This window comes from Sceloporus occidentalis, unplaced genomic scaffold (assembly GCF_023333645.1).
Source record: "Sceloporus occidentalis isolate IW3139 unplaced genomic scaffold, rSceOcc1.0.p SCAF_1, whole genome shotgun sequence".
In the NCBI taxonomy this organism is placed as follows: domain Eukaryota; kingdom Metazoa; phylum Chordata; class Lepidosauria; order Squamata; family Phrynosomatidae; genus Sceloporus; species Sceloporus occidentalis.
In genome coordinates, this window is record NW_028316981.1 from 56,399,077 (window position 1) to 56,418,770 (window position 19,694).

At 41.3% G+C, this 19,694-nt stretch overlaps 1 protein-coding gene across 1 annotated transcript in view; it reads right to left on the bottom strand.

Moving 5' to 3' along the window:
• The window catches only part of COL7A1 (collagen type VII alpha 1 chain), a 198,980-nt gene that overhangs the window by 76,635 nt on the left and 102,651 nt on the right, over positions 1–19,694 (bottom strand). The window contains exons 36-54 of the mRNA XM_089512980.1: positions 18,941–19,033; positions 17,356–17,427; positions 16,995–17,030; positions 16,859–16,912; positions 13,539–13,607; positions 12,695–12,808; positions 11,847–11,873; positions 10,118–10,171; positions 9,278–9,340; positions 8,952–9,011; positions 8,649–8,684; positions 6,780–6,824; positions 4,842–4,877; positions 3,680–3,724; positions 2,893–2,928; positions 1,770–1,805; positions 1,212–1,244; positions 840–911; positions 167–226 (exon numbers count right to left, since the gene is read on the bottom strand). Coding sequence (XP_089369106.1) covers positions 167–226; positions 840–911; positions 1,212–1,244; positions 1,770–1,805; positions 2,893–2,928; positions 3,680–3,724; positions 4,842–4,877; positions 6,780–6,824; positions 8,649–8,684; positions 8,952–9,011; positions 9,278–9,340; positions 10,118–10,171; positions 11,847–11,873; positions 12,695–12,808; positions 13,539–13,607; positions 16,859–16,912; positions 16,995–17,030; positions 17,356–17,427; positions 18,941–19,033 — 1,041 coding nt within the window. The remainder of the gene's footprint in view (positions 1–166; positions 227–839; positions 912–1,211; positions 1,245–1,769; positions 1,806–2,892; positions 2,929–3,679; positions 3,725–4,841; positions 4,878–6,779; positions 6,825–8,648; positions 8,685–8,951; positions 9,012–9,277; positions 9,341–10,117; positions 10,172–11,846; positions 11,874–12,694; positions 12,809–13,538; positions 13,608–16,858; positions 16,913–16,994; positions 17,031–17,355; positions 17,428–18,940; positions 19,034–19,694) is intronic.

Genomic DNA, 19,694 nt, shown 5'->3' on the forward strand with positions numbered 1-19,694 from the left:
ACTGGATTCATGGCAGTTCACTGGGTTAAAGCACTGCTAGGAAAGGCTAGTAGCTTACTACTAGAGAGCAGAGCCAATCCCTCTACCTCATGGAAAAGAGGGAGATTAACATAGTCTTTTGGGTACACAGCTGGTTGCAGAGTTATAAAAGGAGAAAAGAACTCACCCTGTCCCCTTGTTCTCCTTTTGGACCAGGTGGGCCAGGGGCACTGAATCCTGGAGGTCCCTAAGAACAACAACAAAGCCATGCCAATATAACAAGGTTTCCAGTGATGTGATGCAACCCACCATACATATGCCCTTCAATCATCTTTGTTTTAAGATCAAATTCTCTTTCACCAACATTTGGTAAAGTTTATTCTTTCCATGGGGAGAGGAGGAATTCAGCCATCCAGAACATGAAATTGTTTAATCAAATGTACAAAAAATGATGCTTCAACATTTACTAAGCTCTTGCCCAATTAGAAAGAACAAGCCAGTATTAGATAATCATCTTAAATAGAAAAGATTTGAACAGAGTCTGTTAAAGATCTTGCAAAATATATCTCCTTCCAGGACTGACACCCATTATGTTCTATCCTGCATCTTGTCACCAAAGCACAAAGCAAATTCTATCACCCTCTCCTGGCTTGGTCCTAGCATTTGTTCTCTTGTCAGGTAGGTAGATAAAACTTTAGGCCTGTGTCCCCCCAACCCCCCCCCTCCAGTTTCTCTCAAAACCTGCACTGGTTAGCATCTCAGTTTGTGCTAAAATCCAGAAAGAAACAAATTTTGCAGGCTGCATCTTTACAATCCATGCTGAGACATTTGTTCATAATCTTGATCCCCCAAACACTCACACGTTCTCCTTTGTTTCCAGTGTCCCCTCTTGGACCAGGCGGCCCCTCTGGTCCTGCAGAGCCTGTCTCCCCCTGAAAAGGAGAACAAGCCCACAGCTTCAGTACTCCAACACTCTTGTTTCCTATTAATACTATTTGTGCTTCTAAAGGGCCTGGATGGCCCTTGCGGTCACTTCCCATTCTATGATTCTATGAGGGCTACCAAAATAAAGAAATGAATTCACTAGAAAAAGGAGAACCAGAATAGTCTTGGGATAATTCATTCAAAGGATTTTTCTCATGAAAATATACATTAAATGAGGCTGTTCTTATGCTACACTGCCTGTTCTATCAAATATCTATTCAGGGGCACATTTGTTGCTATATAATTACCTTATCTCCTTTGATTCCTGAAAGACTGCTACCCTAGAAGAGACAAATATGAAAGAAGCTGCTGAGAATTTTTCTGTGCTTACTCTGACAATATCACCTTGTGAAAGAAAACTCTGTGTCCATTATTACAGGCTGTGTGGAAATAGCTAAGTGATATTGGGATCTCTCCGATTAGGATGGAGAGATTAACTTCTCCATCTATTCCCCAACTGGACCAGATGGTGAAGGGGTGATAGTGGTATTGATGATACAACAAGCTTTGGGCAGCTCTCCTGCCTGGATGAGGAAGAGAGGTTAAATGAAATACAAGTGGATTTACAGTATGTGGAATATTCATGAGGAGCTGATACAAGGATGAAAATTCCTTAGGGAAGGAATAAGAGATATATCTTCACTTTTATTGCAAGTGCAATAATGAAACAGTCCAGGTAACCAAAAGGGAAGAGAGCAAGAGAGCTAGGATGCATCTGAAAAAGTTTTCTAGAAGCAGTTCTTCCTGTGAAAATATACAGTAAAAATTGATGTGTTACAATGCCTGCTCAGCAAAGGAATACTTACTGGTTTCCCAGGCACACCAGGCTCTCCTTGCTCTCCCTGTAGAAAGAAGCAACACCGGAAAATGCCTCAGACACTCTGTGAAAACCACAGAAGGTGATAACCATGGACTTCATGAGGTCATCTGCCATCAGACTACACAATAATTTTAGATTCCTTGTCTTACTAGTGGGGATCAGGACCCTAGCTTAAAGATAGAAGCTAAATATCAGCCTTAATGAAGCTATTAGTTGAAGTTATAATTTAACTCATGGTCTCAGAAGCTGTCATTGTGATAATGACACAGTTCAGTTCTGGATTTCAGTCAGCTCTGAAAAGAGGAAACAGCTAATGCTTTTCACGTTTTTTACTGGGATGACTAACTAGCCATTCTGAATTCTGTAGACCAGAGATGCACAATCAGTGGCTCCTCAAGCACAATTCAAACCAGATCACAAATTATATAGGCTATCTGAAGACAACACTGAATGCCCAGCATGCTACTCCCCTTCACAAGGCTGAGTACTCAACAAAAGACAAAAGAAGCTCCAGTATGGTGGCCATGCTAGTGAAACAGGATGCATTTCAACTGCAGAATTTCTTCAGGGTTCCCTTCATAGCTTTCCATGGGTAAAGTACGCAGTCCTGTGATCAACTGTCCCACAGAATGAAGTATAATAACTGTCTAAAATTTCTCAAGGTTATATTGTGAGTACCTTTAGTCTTATATTGAGAGAAAGATGGGAGATAATATAAATAAATGAAATTGGACACCAATCTCCACAATCTCCTCCCTAATACACTCTCCAACCTAGCAATTGAGATTCAGAAAGCAAGATTTGCCTAACCTAGAGACATTCTGTGAAACAGTGGCATTTTCAATACATGCCAATGTACCTTGGACTTCAGAATTTTCATGATGGTCTGCAGTCAGTTCAAATGATTGCCCAGCAATAAGAGCTGGGCATAAGTTATAATGCTGTTGGAATTAGAAGTCGTGTAGACACACAGTTGTCAAACTATGTTGTTCACACTTAAAGAGGGATGGCTCATCCCATTCCCAGTCTCCTTCAGCATCATGACTCAGGCCATGCAGATACATCTTGAGCCTGAAAGTTGTATATGTTATATATCAAAGTGTTCTTACCCTTTCCCCTCGAGGCCCAGGAGGTCCTGACAAGCCCTGTTCCAAAGATCAAAGAGAGACACAAAATTTGTTGTTGATGTATGTCTTTAAGTTGTTTCCGACTTATGATGACCCTAAGGTGAACTTATCATGGTGTTTTCTTGGCAAGTTTCTTCAGAGGAGGTTTGCCATTGCCATTGGCATCCTGTGAGGCTGAAAGTGTGTGACCTGCCCAAGGCCACCTAGTGGGTTTCTGTTGCCAAGCCGGGACTCAAACCCTGGCCTCCCAGTGTCCTAACCCAATGCTCAAGCTGCTACACCTCACTGGCTCTCAATAATCAATAAATACATCACACAGAATAAAGAATATAACTGGAATCTCGGCGGGGGGGGGGAGGTAGGGTTCACAGTAAAAACCATTTATTAAGTCCTCTGCCACCCTCCACACATTCATTTTAAATTCTGTCCTCAACATTTTGTAACTTTTCAGTGACAACCTTGGCTTCCACACTCAAGTCCCCACCAAAGACAGTTATTTCCCACTTTTAGTGTGGCATATAAATATCAAACTTAACTACAAATACAGCAATTCTGATATGTTCAAACAGTATATTTCCTCCTTTTCTAAATGTCATCTATTATTTGGCTCACAAAACAACCTCTGGGCTATTCAAATTAAAATCAGAAGTAATTGTGTTTTTCCCAGCATGCTGCAAACATAGGTCTTCAAAACTGGAGGTGCAGTTTGTTCCTATTTAGATTTTCATGGATTACCAAGTATTTGGCCTAAGTGAAATACCACACTCACATCTCTGCCTGCTGGACCAGGGCGGCCAGCAGGTCCTTGTTCTCCCTGAAACAACAAGAAGAAATTATGAGTTTAGCAGGACGAGGAAGAATGTGTCTTTCAGATTCACTGTTAAGAACTAAGAATAAAATGGTATCCCAGACAACTCCTTTCTACCTGTTCACTTCTCCAGGAAGCTGCACATAGTTTTCTTTTGATTTTAATATTAAAATTAGCATGTCAAATAGATTGGTTTCCTTTAAATTACTCTTATGTTCTCAGAAATGAAAATAAGCCATTGCTATTTTATATAAAATTGTATTGCTAGGTATAATAGGTACAATCTGAATCCGTCAACACTCACCGTTAAGTTTCATGGCCACAATGACTGATCGGATTTTGGGACTTCTGTATCATCTGGCCCAATGGTACCCAAACTATTTCTGGCTACTGCCCCCTTTTCTTTTGGGTGACAACCTCAGTGCCCTCACTGCATATTTCTTGATATTGTGCCCTAACTCCTTGCTCTTGTCAGTTAGTCTATCCCAAAATAGTGCCATTCCGAGCCATAGAAGCAATGTCCTGAACCCAAGCCTTGCAACAGTTTCCCATCTGCCACCGCCAACATCAGTGAAAGATGCAGCTAAGGGAGGGAGCTTATGTGGGCAGATGAAGAGTGAGAGAAACCACCACACTAAATGATCAGTGGGTTGTGGTTTTAAGGGACCTTGAAAAGAAGTTTCATGCCACCCTCATGCTCACCATGGTTCTAAAGGCTGCTGGTTCCCCTTGTCTTTATTACGTGCCAGTTGACTGAAGGCTACCCCCTTTTTCCTCACCCCCCCCCCCGCTGTCTCTTTCTCCCTCACTGACCTCTGGATTTTTCCACCACCACCCGTGTATGTGTGTGCGTGTGTGTGCATCATTCATTTTCGGAATCACTGACCTAGCCCAATGAAGAAGCTGAAAGACTGCACAGTTCTGCAGCATGAGAGTTGGTCTTAATAAAAGTATTGCTCAGCTATGGGTACTGATTTATGTTAACAGGTATTTATAATAGGTATCTAGTCCATATCTAATACTTTATCCTTTATATCACACTTGTCCTTTCAGGGAAGCCTGTTCTTGGCTCACAATCCAGTTAACCTTTAAGTATAGCAGATTTAGGCCCATATGAACATACCTTCTCTCCTTCAGGGCCAGGTGATCCACGTTCTCCCTATAAGGGAAAATGGGAAAGTATATTTCAGACAGATTAAAGTGCCAGACTGTTCTCTATAAACTGTTTTCCTGACACTAGCCAATATCTATTCATCTTTGCAGAATTGCTTCCATAAGAACCAAACTATGATATGAATTTCATGTCATTGTAGAAGCACAGAAGAGCCATCACAAAACTGAGCATGGTGTTTGTTCTAAAGAATAATCAATCCAAATCCAAGCCTTTTACATTGGAGAACTGAACTGAACCTTAAGGAACATATTAGGACAGTCTTCCCCAATTTTGTGCCACCAAGAAGGATGCTGGTTGTGGGCTTATGGAAGCTGTAGGAAGCTTAGGAGGCAGCCCGGTTGAAGGAGGCTGAAGTGGGGATTGCTATAGAAAGACTTCAGAGAACACTTACAATTTCACCTACATACCAGCAATACATATAGTTCCTGTTTTGAGTTGTGAATAAACACTGTTGTTCTCAACAGTAGTTATAACTGATGTTGCCCATGAGGGAGCATTGCCAGGGTTTACCACTGGGGGCAGATATATAATCTCTCAATCCAGTCACTGCTCACTTACTTTGGGTTACTTATCATCTTTTACTAAATCATAATATTGTAATATTGATTGCTAAACCTTAGCCCACAGCAGATCCTTAATTCCCCTAGTTTCTTGGGTGTCTGTTCCCGCTCCCTGCTGAGCTGAATCAGACCCCTTGAGATCCTCTAGTCATGCTGCCACCACCCAGTGAATCTGTAATGAATTCCCCTTAGCACACATTGGGACTTGCTAAAGACTTATAGTTCTCTTCCCTTGCTAACCTAAGCAAGCAACAACTGAGCTAAAGCACATGTATAGGAGTACGGAGGAAGCAGATACTTTCAAAGAAAGTATTTATTCTAACTAGACAGGATAGCGCAATAAGTTATCATTCATGCAAGGCCTCCCTGCCTTGCAGGTACCGAATGCATAGTTACAAGTTGTTCATTTCAAGTAAGCCAAAACATAAAAATAACAAAAACCTAGTCGCTCTAACTAACACATTTGCTAAGCTACTCACGCTGAGATGGGATCCATAGTCCTTGATGGGCTTTGGATGTGAGGAACTGGCCCCCATTGCCTAGCTCAAACAGTGTCCCTTAAGCCTGCCCTCTTGGCACAGACCCAACAGCTGGGCTCCCAAACAAGGCCACATGGGTCACACAATGGAAAGCCTCAAACCACATGGTCTCAGAGGCCTTTTAAAACCTCTGTTGGGAAGATTCTTGAAACTCCCAGTCCTGCTCAACTGATTGGCCAGTTCGGCCAGTTCGGCCTTAGGTCAGCTATGATGTAATTCTCATTAGCATGTACCTTCCCCCAGCTTAACCCTTTGGTGTTTGAGAGAAGTCCTCAAATGACTAGTGGGCCCAGTCATTACAACATAATCAACAGGCAGGGAGAAGTCCTAGTATGCATACTTCACAAATTAAGACCAACATGATTAGTAGATACTTTAGGCAACAGGTGGTGTTAACTTCTGCTGCAGAAAAGCAAATACTGTAAAAAAACCAACAACCCCAAACTCAGCTTTCCCTCATTTTCTGTATATGAATGACAAAAAACAAAACAAAACACCAAATCAATGCTTAACACATTTGTTTGTAGTTTTTAGTTATTTACATTGCACCTCAAAAGCTTTACATGAGTGTATGTATTCATTCCTCAAGTGCTACATATTAAGTGATGAGGAATCATGTAATGGAGTATACAGATGAGTGAACCAGCCTTTGACTTGATGACCTGACCTTTGATGACCTGGTTCAAACAAGTAGACTGTTACTTTCCTTCTCTGACAAAAAAAGGTGGATTAACAAGATTTTGCCTTTGACATGTTCAATATGAAAACCTGTTACAGAAAAATCTCACCTTCTCTCCTGATGGTCCAACCTCACCAGGTTGCCCACGGTCTCCCTGTCAAAAAAGAACAGATGTCTTAGCAGTATAAAAGATTCAACTGACTCACAAAGATTTAAGTACAGCGGGCCCTTGTTATCCGTTGGGGTTTGGTTCCAAGACCCCCTGTGGATAACAAAATCCGTGGATACTCAAGCCCCATTAAATATAATGGCATAGCAAAATGGTGTCCCTTATAAAAAATGGAAAATCAAGATTTGCTATTTGGAATTTATAATTTTTTGGAATATTTTCAATCAGTGGATGCTTGAATACGTGGATAAAAAATCTGTGAATAAGGAGGGCTGACTGTATAAGGAGAATTCATTACAAAGAAACCAAAGAATTTCTAAACTCTACCATTATACAATAGAATTGATTCAGAATTTCCAATGAAGAGAAAGAATTCCCTGTATACCAAGGGACTAGCCTGGACCTCCCTGCCAAAAAAAGAGATATGCAGAAAACATTCTGCATATGTTTTTCTCAGAATGGGTGGCAGCAAACAGAAATATTCAGTTAACATGTTATCCTTTATTGATAGGAAGGCCATCTGCTAGAATGGGATGGCATTATGTAGCATGGAATTCTGACTACCATAGAATTAGGTGGCATATACAAATGTGTCCTTTCTTACTTTATAAATAACATATAATCCCACTTTCCTTCCAATACATGTATTCTTTTAGAGAGAATCACAAGATCAGTGTGAAAACAGATATGGGGCAGATGTCTGGGTGGGGAAGTGAGAACTCTAGAGCTCCAAAATAGGGCACACTGCCTCAAGTTCTTTACCTCCCACCCATTTCTGGAGAAAGGAAAAGTATGGTACAGCTTAATAAATTAAATCATTCCTAGTTTTCATGGAGGAAGTTCTAACAGATGGGAAAGAGAGGAAGCTACAAGACCAACTCAGATGAAACTCTCTGAACAATAAAGTAGGAGGGGGTGACATATAGTAATTCCACAGGTGAGCAATTTGTTTCTTAGATCTGTCTTTGGCTACAAAGTGATAGACTGGAGGGCATCAGTAGCCTCATTGTCTGTTACATGGTGAGCTAGACAGCAGTGCTGACATTCACTATGGGAGGGCAAAAGGCACTGGCTGCTCTCTCCTCTGAATGTTTCTTATTACTCACTTGTTCATTCTCTTTGCTCTCGGAAACTCTTCATCCGGCTCCCACGTCTGTAGACTTCCCTCAAACCCACACCTGCTAAAAGCCAAAGAGGACTGTCCTCCAAGGACTTTGCTCAAAAGGGTCTTCAAAATGCTTTCCCTGACAACTGATTCTTGGAATGACTTAGAATTCCACACATTGTATCCATGCCCATCAAACAGGCAGAGAGAAGAAGCCTCACAGAACTAACCATCTTTTTCATTATTACAATCTTATGAAGAAAATGAGACACACTTGCCAGATCTACTCTCACCATTACATCCTTGTCAGCTCCTCATCATTCTTCACAGAAGTGGAGGAGAAAAAAAATATGAAAGAGTCCCTGCTTTGTGCATGCAGAACTCCCTTCCACAAGATTTAAAATCAGGCAGAGAACCTACCAACACATTTCAGACTCACCACTGGTGTGATAAGGAGTGTGAGCATAGGCCCTTTTTTCTACACATGAATCATATGAATAAAGACCCCCCCCAAAAAAAAATGCTAGATATTATAGATGACAGGAAAAACACTTCATTCACTGACTTCTGTATCTGAGTGAGGAAAAGAACTGGCCACAGTAGTATCTAAAAACTAAATGAAGGAGTTTTGACTGCCATACTAAGACCATCATTTATAGGACAATTTTTAGCCACCCCAGATTTGGTGCTTCAGTAGTACCTACCTTGTTTCCTTGTTCACCTGGAGGTCCTCTAGGCCCCTAAACACAATAGCAAAAACATTGTATTTTCACTGAGGCATTTGCTAGAGAAATTCTGTAATATTTCAAGGATTGTTGTATCCACTTCCACAGAAAATTTAATAGGCAAACTGATATAGGGCTGTGGATATGATTGGTTTCAGCTCCTTGACACCCCCCCCCCCCCGATACCTCACACTGAGAACAAAAATGGTCTAGATTTTATAAACTTTAAATCCTATCAGAATAAACCACAGAAGGGCAGGGATTACCTTCTCAAAGACTCACCCGATCTCCTGGATCTCCAGCACGTCCAGGTGGCCCAGGAAACCCTTCTTCTCCTTCCCCCTTTGGACACAAAACAAAGTGCATTTAAAAACTCAGGCAGGGTGCAGCCAATCCTGTGACTAAAAGCAGGAAGTAGATTTGCAGCACCCCAGGCTAATTTGGATCTGCACAACTAGTTTGTGGTCTCATATGCCTCTACAAAAAAAGAAAGCAGTATAGGAGGCTTCTACTAGGGCATGAGGCTTCTAAGCAGTTGGTGAGCATTTAATTTGATTTATGGAGTATCTATTCACCTTTCAGGCAGCATGGACAAATCCTTGTCTTACCTTGTCACCCTTCTGCCCTGGGGGACCAGGAGATCCTCTGGGCCCAGGATCTCCCGGCAAACCCTAGGAGTTAAGAAACAGAAAACAGAAATAAGCCAACAAGTAAAGATCTTTGGTCATTTGCAGCTAAACAGAACATCTACAGTTATTGAACATCTTCTATAAGAAAGCCAGATGCCTTTTCCTTAAATCATCACATTTTCCCAGCACTCTGACCACAATATTTGTTCAGTCAACCCCTTGCATTCAAATCCTAACCATGTCCTATGAGGAACGTCTTAGGGAGCTGGGGATGTTTAGCCTGGAGAAAAGGAGGTTAAGAGGTGATATGATAGCCCTATTTAAATATGTAAAGGGATGTCATATTGAGGAGGGAGCAAGTTTGTTTTCTGCTGCTCCAGAGAACAGGACCTGGAACAATGGATGCAAGCTACAGGAAAAGAGATTCCACCTCAACATTAGGAGGAACTTCCTGACAGTAAGGGCTGTTTGACAGTGGACCACACTCCCTCGGAGGGTGATAGAGTCTCCTTCTTTGGAGGTCTTTAAGCAGAGGCTAGATGGCCATCCGTTGGGTATGCGTTGACTGAGATTTCCTGCATGGCAGGGGGTTGGTCTGGATGGCCCTTGTGATCTCTTCCAACTCTATGATTCTTTTTGACAGTATTGCTGGACAGCAGCAATTATTCCATTACTCCAAGACATCATTACAGTCACATCTATGTACATTTCACACACCCATCCCAATGCTTCTCAAGTACCTTACATATGTAACAGTGACCCTACATTCTAGCCTGCCTAGCAGTCCCCCAGGTAAAACATTGCAAAAGATGAACTCACTGGGGTGCCTGGTTCTCCTCTGACCGCAGCCCCATCACCTGATCCAGGAGGGCCCTAAAAAGACAGTCAGTGTCAATTCGGGCCTTCTGCAAAACTACAACACTTATTTTTACACAGCATATTAGCACATTAGGAATGGACAGCATGTTCTGAAATTTAACTTGGAAAGGGATGGGGAGAGGTGAGCTCACTGTAGAATAGGGGGAAATTGCTGTACTCACCATGAGATTATGAGAAGAACAGAAATAAGAGCTGAGCACAGATAGTTTAGGAAATAAAATCAGGACTGGAAAAAATCAGGACTGGAATTTGTATTCTGAAAATACATGTGATGGTGGGGTGCCACTCCTTAAAAGGTGACATAATTGGACAAAAGGCAAAAAATTATACTGTATATCACCATATCAATAGGATGTTCATTCACTGCTATTTGGAGTTAAAATCCAATTACAGCTTATAGCCATAGGACAAATAAATATCTAGCATCTGAGAGCCAGAATTTCTTTCTCAAGTTAACTTTTATTTTATAATGGGACACAGTGTAACATTCAGAATTAAGTTGAAAAAAATACACATCGTAAACATCCAAGAATATGTTAAACTAACACGCATTTTACGAAAAGACAATAATAATGCACACACCAGACCTATAAATCCCTCCCCTATCCCAAAGAAGTGACTGAACAAAGTAAATCAGTAAAAATCCCACAGATGAGCTTTATGTGCAGAAACAGAAGCAGAAATATGGGTTACTATAGCAGCAAAAATAGTACCATATACTTGGCAACCATACCAGAACCAGCTATCTTTGCATCCTTTTGCATTATAGTGCCTTAAGATTTAATATGAATCATAAAACTGAGGAAAAGAATGATTAAAAAAAAAAAGAATTTCAACGCTTATTATGTCTGATTGATTTATTATTATGCAAGCCTTTTTGAAGGCCATAAGGAGCTGCAAAGTAAAGTAATTCAAGGAAAACAAACCACCCAGGGCTTTCTAATGATGGATCATAAGCTATCATGCAAGAGTCTAGTGTCTCTCACACTCATGGGCCTACTGAGCAGGGGTAGTCATTGAAGGCTCTAAGAAAGCACTAGATTGAAGGAATAACACCACTGGTGTCCAAACCCAGGGCTGAGTAGGGGAAACACTGGGGTGTGTTCTAATTTTGCACTGGTATATAATAGTCTTTTTACATCTTACTAACAGCACATGCAGCACAGAGTTACAATCACACCCAGCTTCTAAGTAAATGTATAGGTATAGTGCACATGTTTGCAAACACAACCTTGTCTACACTTGTTCACACTTTACACTGTAAAAGATTAACATTAAACATGTTAGTTGTGTCTGTGAAATAAATGGAATGTACAAAACATGCAATATTGCTCAGTCCTATAAGCTGAGTGATGAATGATTTGTAAAACTATACCGCAATCTTCCCAAGAATGGAAGTCAGTATCCAAGAGAGCATATTGGAAATGAATCAATAATAGAATAATATTGTTGGAAAGTCCCTTGGGGGCATTCTAGCCCACCTCCATGTCCAATTAGACAGATAAACAGACACACAGACAGACTGTCTTCTACCATTACACAAAGGTAGGGAGAAGACAGCTGTTTGATCTCCTCAAGCCACATATCAGTTGCTGGACAGTAACTGATCTCTCAGGTTCAGGTATGCTATAAGCAAAGTCATCAGTTGGGGAAAAGAAGGATCACTTACTCGCTCACCTCGCTCGCCCTTCTCTCCCTGTAAGCAGAATTATCCACATGTCAACAAATGTTTCTACTCAGTATGTTTAAATGCTCCTGTCATCTAAACATAGAGGGTATACCTTAACACAGTAGGCATTTAAAGGAGTGAAAAACATCTGGATGCACACAGACAGACAGACAGACACTTCACATGAAAGGGACAAGCAAGGAAACAGCAAGACCAAATATCCATAGGTAACACTGGGGACTAGCTATATTAGGTGTCTGTTTCTAGTAACAAGAAACTGCTTTGACAGATGCAATGATTTATGGTGAACACAGGAACATCTAGCTAAAACATACTTTTAGGGTTTATGACTTCCAAAAAACATACTATTAGAAACATGTGGTCCAGTTATACTTGCTATATCTTGGAGGATGCATCTTTTATATTGCTTGCTCTTTTATGGCTGCTTCTTAACAATATTGTCACTTGCATTTCTTTCTCTTCTCTGGCTATCCCCACATACTTGCACAATTATATGGGTATCACAAAAGGCAACACACCAGGGAAAGGAGTAAGGCAGGAATGAAATACACGCCAGAGAAGATATATGAAGATGCATGAAAGAGAAAGGTGAGAAGTAAGTGGCAAGGCCTGCTGAATAGGACTCAGTCAGTCCACTGGGAGGAGAATGCTCATGTGCTTGGAGGCATGTATGCAAAGGGTCTGTGTGTATACATGGGTACATAGACACAGATAGAGCTGTAAAGCTTGGCCTATAAACTCAGCAGAGGGGAGAAAGTATGAAATACATTAATGAAGTATTCAGAAAGAAATTTTTCAAACACAAAATCTTTCAAAGGAGAGCATACCTTGACAAACTCGCCAGCAGGCCCTGTTGGCCCAGCAGGTCCCACAGGTCCAGGGGGGCCAGGATCACCAAATGGTCCCCTAGGCCCTGGATTTCCAGGAGGTCCAGGGTTACCCTTGAGGCAGACAGAAAGATGTATTTGACTGAAAAGGGAGTCTCTCCAGCAGGTGCCCTCAAGATCCAAATATGCAGATTACATAGCTAGGGACTATAATTTCCCTCCACATCTATATGCAATTAAATCTCCTTACTTGGGTTTGCTTTCAAGTAAACACCCATAAGACATTTTTGAGAGGACAAGCTGTATGCAAAAACAGCTGGAGGACCACATGTGGCAGGAAGCTCAAAGATGAACTCATGATGCACATGAGAGTAAATAATAATAATAAAATAATAAAACTTTTATTTGTATCTCGCCTTTCTACTATAATAGCAATCAAGGCAGTTTACAGATTAAAACAAAACCAATACAATACATAATAAACGCTACATAATATTATATCTTATTCCCCTCCTTAAAAAAGAATTAAACTTGTCACAATTTAAAATATAGTCTATTAAAATCTATTAATAACACCAATTGGTCTATTGGGCAGAGAGGCAGCATAATAGATAATATGTGGGGGATTTATTTATAGCCGAGCAATTTTATTCAGAAAAGGGCTGCTGGAAGAGATCCATCTTGATAGCTTTTTTAAAGCTATCTAAGCTGGTAAGAGTAGGACTATATGCAATACAGTCATAATGGCCCTCCCATAAAGTTCCTCCCTCCCTCCTTCTATCATTTCTCATTTGTTTTTTCTCTTTTCTCACTACTCGTTTATGGATTGCAAGATGCTACTTACTGGGTTGCCAGGCTCTCCCTTCCGGCCAGGAACCCCGCCTCCTCCACCGACAACCTCTCCAGGATCCCCCTGCCCATAACAAAAGGCGCCAAGTTATTTTGATATATTAAAGTCCAGGGACTTGGTGGGAGCCTGCTCCAGTGGCTTTGGATAGATGCACAGCTATTTATTCCACACCAGATGTCAAAAGACAGCATGGGGCAGCAGCATGCTAATATGCTAAACATAACCAAGTAAAAAATTAGCAAAATAGTAATCCAGTCTCAGTCTCAAGGTTTTTTTTGGTGCTTTAATAAGGAATTGGATTAAATTAGATCATATCTGAAGCCTAGCATCAATTCCTAGAATCTGAGGGCAGTTATTAGAGCCTTAGAGCCCTGGCAAGTTCTACTATTTCTGATGCCTAATGTGGTATTGGGCCAACTTGCTCACCTGCACGTCTGGTCATGTGTCATGTAAAATTTCCCAGGGTGTACTCCAGATGAATTATCAAGGTAATTTAGGGAATTTTAAACAATGGCAAACAGTGCTACTACTGACTGTCCTTCAATTGCTGCTTGTTTAGCAAGGATACCTACCCAATAATATCAGACAGGTCTTTCAGTCAACATTGGTGGGGAACCCCTTATGCCTGGAACCTTGGTGGTGCAGTGGTTAAATGCCTGTACTGTCAGGGTCAACTCAGCCTGGCATGCTTCTGAGGTTGCTAAAATGAGTACCAAGCTTGTTGGGGGCAATTGGCTTATGCACTGTAAACTGCTTAGAGTGCTTAGTTCACTATGAAGTGGTATAGAAATGTACTTGCGATTGCTATTGCAACCAACCCTGCTATGTCTATTGCTAACTGTTGCACCAGGACAAGAGCACATTGTGTTGAAACAGCATTTGCACCTCTTTGGTCAGGGTGCACAGTTCCAAGAGGGACTCTTCTTATAGCAGGAAGGAGGTCTCTGTACCCTTTCCAGTCCATGTCAGTACTTTTATAGATGTCAAGAACCTAAATTATTCAGAGCTGTCTCTAGATCAGAATACATGGATCTCCTGTTAAGCAGACAGCTAGTGAAAAGGAAATTAGGTCATTCTTAAGCAAAGCTGGAAACCAGCAATACTGAAGATTAATTTCAGGACAGTACTTTCAGGATGGTATAGGACAGAAAAGGATGGCAGAAATTGCAGCTCTCATTGGCCCTTATCACATGGAGGCTTTTGCAACTCAGATCTGGGGTGACTCCTGGTTCAGCTATGCAAATTCATGTCATAATGTGACTGTTTTATCACACCTGGTTGCCCTTCCGTTGCCCTTCTGAATCGAAGGGGAATCAAATCCAAGGCAAGTCACATGATGCGGATTCACGCAAAGCAGAGTGAGTGCAAATTGTATTACCACACTGGTGCATACCATACGGATTCAACGATTTGAATTGGCACCCTTGCGCATGCTCAGTGGGGGTCTGAACACATTGTGAACTTTTGCATTTCCGGAGTGAAGAAGGGGGCCATTTCCTAGTTCCACTTTCACATGAATGTTAGCCTCACGCAAATGACAGCTTCAATTTCTATGGGCTTTAGAGTCCCCTGTGGCACCCAAACTAGCACTCTTTCTCTGGGAGATATGCTCCATTTTTTTTCCAGCCACACAAGCAGCCTTTCTATGGGATATATGGTCCCATGTGGCACCCAAACTAGCACTCTTTCTCTGGGATATATGCTCTGTTTTTTCCAGTCACACAAGCAGCCTTCCCTAGCGGCATCAGAAACAGTAGCTTTCCCTCTCCTTGCCAGCATGTCACCTGTCCATGTTAAAATGTGAATACATTCATTCCCCAGTAGCTCTCTGCCCTTTTCCCAGCAGCATCGGAAACAACCGCATTTCCCCTCAGCAGCAATGGAAGCAGAGGGGGGGGGGGGAGTACTGGAAGCAAAGGGGGCAAAACTGCAGCACAGCATCATGGGAAATGTGGGACCTTGGAGGTTTGGGGGAGTGTACCAGGACGGAAGCAAAGTTGCATTCCACACCAGACCAATTCGGAGTGAAATCGAAGCAAGCTTGAATGCAAATTCTATGAATTCACTTTTTCCCGAATTCATCGAAATGAGGAGTCATTTTGGAATCACTGCGGAAGCGCCATAGAAAGGAATTGCATGTGACAACACATCACATTATCGCATGAATTCGCATCGTTGGACCTGCAGTCACGTTGGATCTGAGCTGCAAAAAGCTGCAAAAACCTCCGTGTGATAAACACCATTGTTAGCCAAGAAGGCTGGACAGAGCCACTGTAGCCAACACTGATCTGGGCCAAGAGCTAAAAGAGAAGGTTCTTCAAATACTACAGGTACTCAGCTATACATTTCTCCATAAACTATTCAGCTATACACTGGTGATTCTATTTGGGAGAAACAACCTTGATAAATTACCTGTAACATATATGGCATCCCCCCTCCCCCCAAAGTGGTCCCAAGACACCTAAACAAAAAATGACAGTTGCAATGGGTTTTGGCCATCGCTTCCTGTTTCCAACTGAATATTGCACTTTGAGTCCCCTCTAATGACAGTCAAATATCATATTGTTCCATAGAACTGTGAAGGTAAGTGCAAGCCTGCAATGCTTCATGGTATTGTAACCCTAATATCAGATTTCAAGGTGTAAAAGGAAGTGAGGGCTGTGAAGGAGCTCTGGTGGCGCAGTGGTTAAATGCCTGTACTGCAGCCACTCAGTCAAAACCACAAGGCTGCAAGTTCAAGACCAGCAAAAGGGCTCAAGCTTGATTCAGGCTTGCATCCTTCTGAGGTCACTAAAATGAGTACCCAGATTGTTGGGGGCAAATTAGCTTACAGTTGTAAACTGCTTAGACACTGCTTAGGCGGTATGAGGTCACTAAAATGAGTACCCAGATTGTTGGGGGCAAATTAGCTTACAGTTGTAAACTGCTTAGACACTGCTTAGGCGGTATGAAGCGGTATATAAATGAAGCTTGTTTGTTTGAATTATTTTTTTTCTCTATTCATCACTATTCTGATCCCATATTCCAAGGATAATGCAGTTTGGCAGGAAAATCAGGTGAAAGTACAGTAGCTTGTCCTGTCCAATATTACAGCTCATATCAGTACCTTTGGCATGGCAATATCACTTGAAGTGGTCTTTGGCACAAGAAGGCACATCCAAATCAGTTCCTAAATATCTTAAAAAGCAGTAGCAGTTGGAAATATTGTTCTTGGCACAGCATTCCATCATCATGACCATCACAATCTGTGTTTCTTTTCCAAACTCAAATTCTCAAAGGCCCTCCAGAACAAAGAAGGAAATCTATCCACTTACCGGCTCACCCTTCTCTCCCTTTGGGCCAATTGGGCCAATTAGTCCACGTTCTCCCTGGAAAACAAAGTTATGAATGAATAAATTAATCTTTTTAGCTGGCAGTCAAGGAATCATAGGAACTGTTCCCTTTACTTACTGGGATTCCTCTGAGACCAGGAAGGCCAGGGCCACCCTGCAAAAAAACAAGTGAAGATAATATTTGCACATTTTCATTTTCATTTTTAGTTCAGATGAGAATCATAAAATTGAAAGAATGGTATGAAGAGATAATGCAATGCTTTTACAAGCAGACTCCCAAATGTGTCAGAGCAGGTTAAGAATAAACTGTGTAAGACTATAGATTTAGTATATGATCCAAGGTGCAGTTAACAAACGAGACACCCCATCTGTCCTGGGTTCAAATTCACAGACAGTTAAATAGTATAATACAACAAACCACAGTGGGAAGTGCCTCTGTGTGCAACTCTAGGTGGCAAGGTGACAAAGGTGCTAATTACTTGTTGACCAGGAGGACCAGGATTGCCAGGTCGACCAGGATTTCCTGGTGATCCATCTGTTCCTGGGAATCCCTGAAAGAAAAGGAAGAAATTCAGGATATATCTTTGTGGAGATGTATTTAATATTTTATGATTTTAAAAAGCACAGACATAAACACTCAAACAAGCTAGAGCTGTCTTATGTGATGCACAGGGACAAACTAGGGATCACCAACATCATGGCAGAGATTTTGGCAATGTGATTCTTGACTTTTCTAGGTGGCAGTGAGATTTAATCCACTGCTGGATTACTCCTCACACCAATCTGAGATCCCATCATCATTTATTTATGGAAGCCAGAGAAGAATGGACTTCAGGAAAAACATGAGAAATGCCTTCTTGGACCAGCCTTTGACCAACTCATTCGTAAGAAAAAAACTGCCCCTTCATGAATTGTAAGGGTATTATCCCCAGTGTCTAGATCACCAAATAACAACAAGCAGAGAAACAGGATTCTCACAGAGATACTTTACACATGAATGTGCATTGCTTGAGTATTGTGAGTCATTGCTATTTTATACATGTGGACAAATCATCACAAAATAAAGGTTAATAATAAATAATAATCAGTATAGCTTTCTTGTGACCCACTGTCAACTCAACTTGGATTACTTTTCAGTGGAGACACTTAACAAGTTTGGCTTGGCTGAGAGTCATCAAGAGCTGAATTAATCAAATAATGAGATCAGGTGATGTATATGCATGAATGAACCAACATTCAAAGGCCTTCTTAATCTGGATTTGGCAAGTGTCACAGATCCCAGCATACTATCATGGACTGCTATGCTGGAACAGATTCAGAGGATATAAACTAGTTTCAAGCATTCAGTGATGAGGTAATTTTTGGTCTGTTCAGATTTTCAGGTGGGGTCACAAAACAGAATACTACAAATAGAAAGCTGGCACACTGGGATGGTGGGAGGTGGAGACATTTAGTTCAAGTAATTCAAGCTGAAGAGATAAGGGATATATTCCAGAAAATGGCTTACACCTTGCAATGTCTGTTTATTTTTTAGAAAACTGATCTCATCAGTAAATATAGCTATGTTGTTGTTGTTGTTGTTGTGGCTTTAGCTTATGGAACTCTATGAATGACAGACCTCCATGAGCTTTGGTCGCCAACATCAATTCACTGGCCATGCACTTTTCCTCTTCCCCACTGCCTTCCACTTTGTCTTTTTCAATGAGCAATGTCTTCTCATGACATGTACAAAATATGATTGCCTTTGTTTCATCATTTTGGCTTCTAGTCAGAATATATATATAATATATAGAATCACTGTATATAGCTATCTTTTCCAGAGAGAAGAATTTAAATGATTTTCTAAAACAGTTTCCCCAAACTGGTACTTGCATTTGTTTTACAATACAACTCCCACCACCCTTGGCCATTGACATCACAAAATTATAAAATCTATGACGCAAAACTTAAATAGGTTGCTGTGGAAGAAGAGGGAGGCCACTCAATGAAGCTCCATGCACTTTGGTGATTGGTTTTCTCCTTAGTAAAATACTCAAGATTTCATGAGATGCTGAGAGTACCCACCCTGTCTCCCTTCTCACCCCGCCGATCAGTGACATCACCTGGAGGCCCCCGAGGTCCCACTGGGCCTGGAGGACCTGGGAGCCCATTGCGTCCCTAAACAAAAAAGAAAAAGAAAAAGAAAAGTGCATTGTTCATTTTATTGTTTAATATCAAAATGAGCTTCCGTTTCCTTCAAAAGCAATATATTCATTCATCCACCTCACCATTGAGTGATATAATCTTCTACAAAGTAGAGGAATTACATAGAACTAGTTCAAGAGTGGGGCAAGGGTGAAAGCCAAAAAACATCCTATCAACATGTAGTTTGCATAATTTTAATTTCCTCCAGAAGAGATGATTGGAGCAAGCTTTGAGACAACCAAAGCTTGCTTTTTGCAAAGCACCTGTAGGCTTTATTGTTAATAAAATGGCCACTGTGAAAAGTGCAGTTAAGTTATTGTACCAAATTAAATAGTCTCAGAAGAAATCTTTGGGCTCATCATTCACACTAGCTTTTTTGTGCCAAGTAGATCAGGGGAGATTTGATGATGAAATACTGAATCAAAATTCCCACTAGCATCTCTCTGTGGCAATTTAACCCCGTTGAAGTGCACACTACCATTTGTACTGGTTTAAAATGGAGCCGAATTTTGATTGTTCTCATTTTTTTAAACTGCCAATCAAATGATGCACATCTACGTCACACTGTTTGGGCAAATCCCCTCCCCCCATCAGCCTCGGAGGATGGCAATGGCAAACCCCTGAGAACAACCCA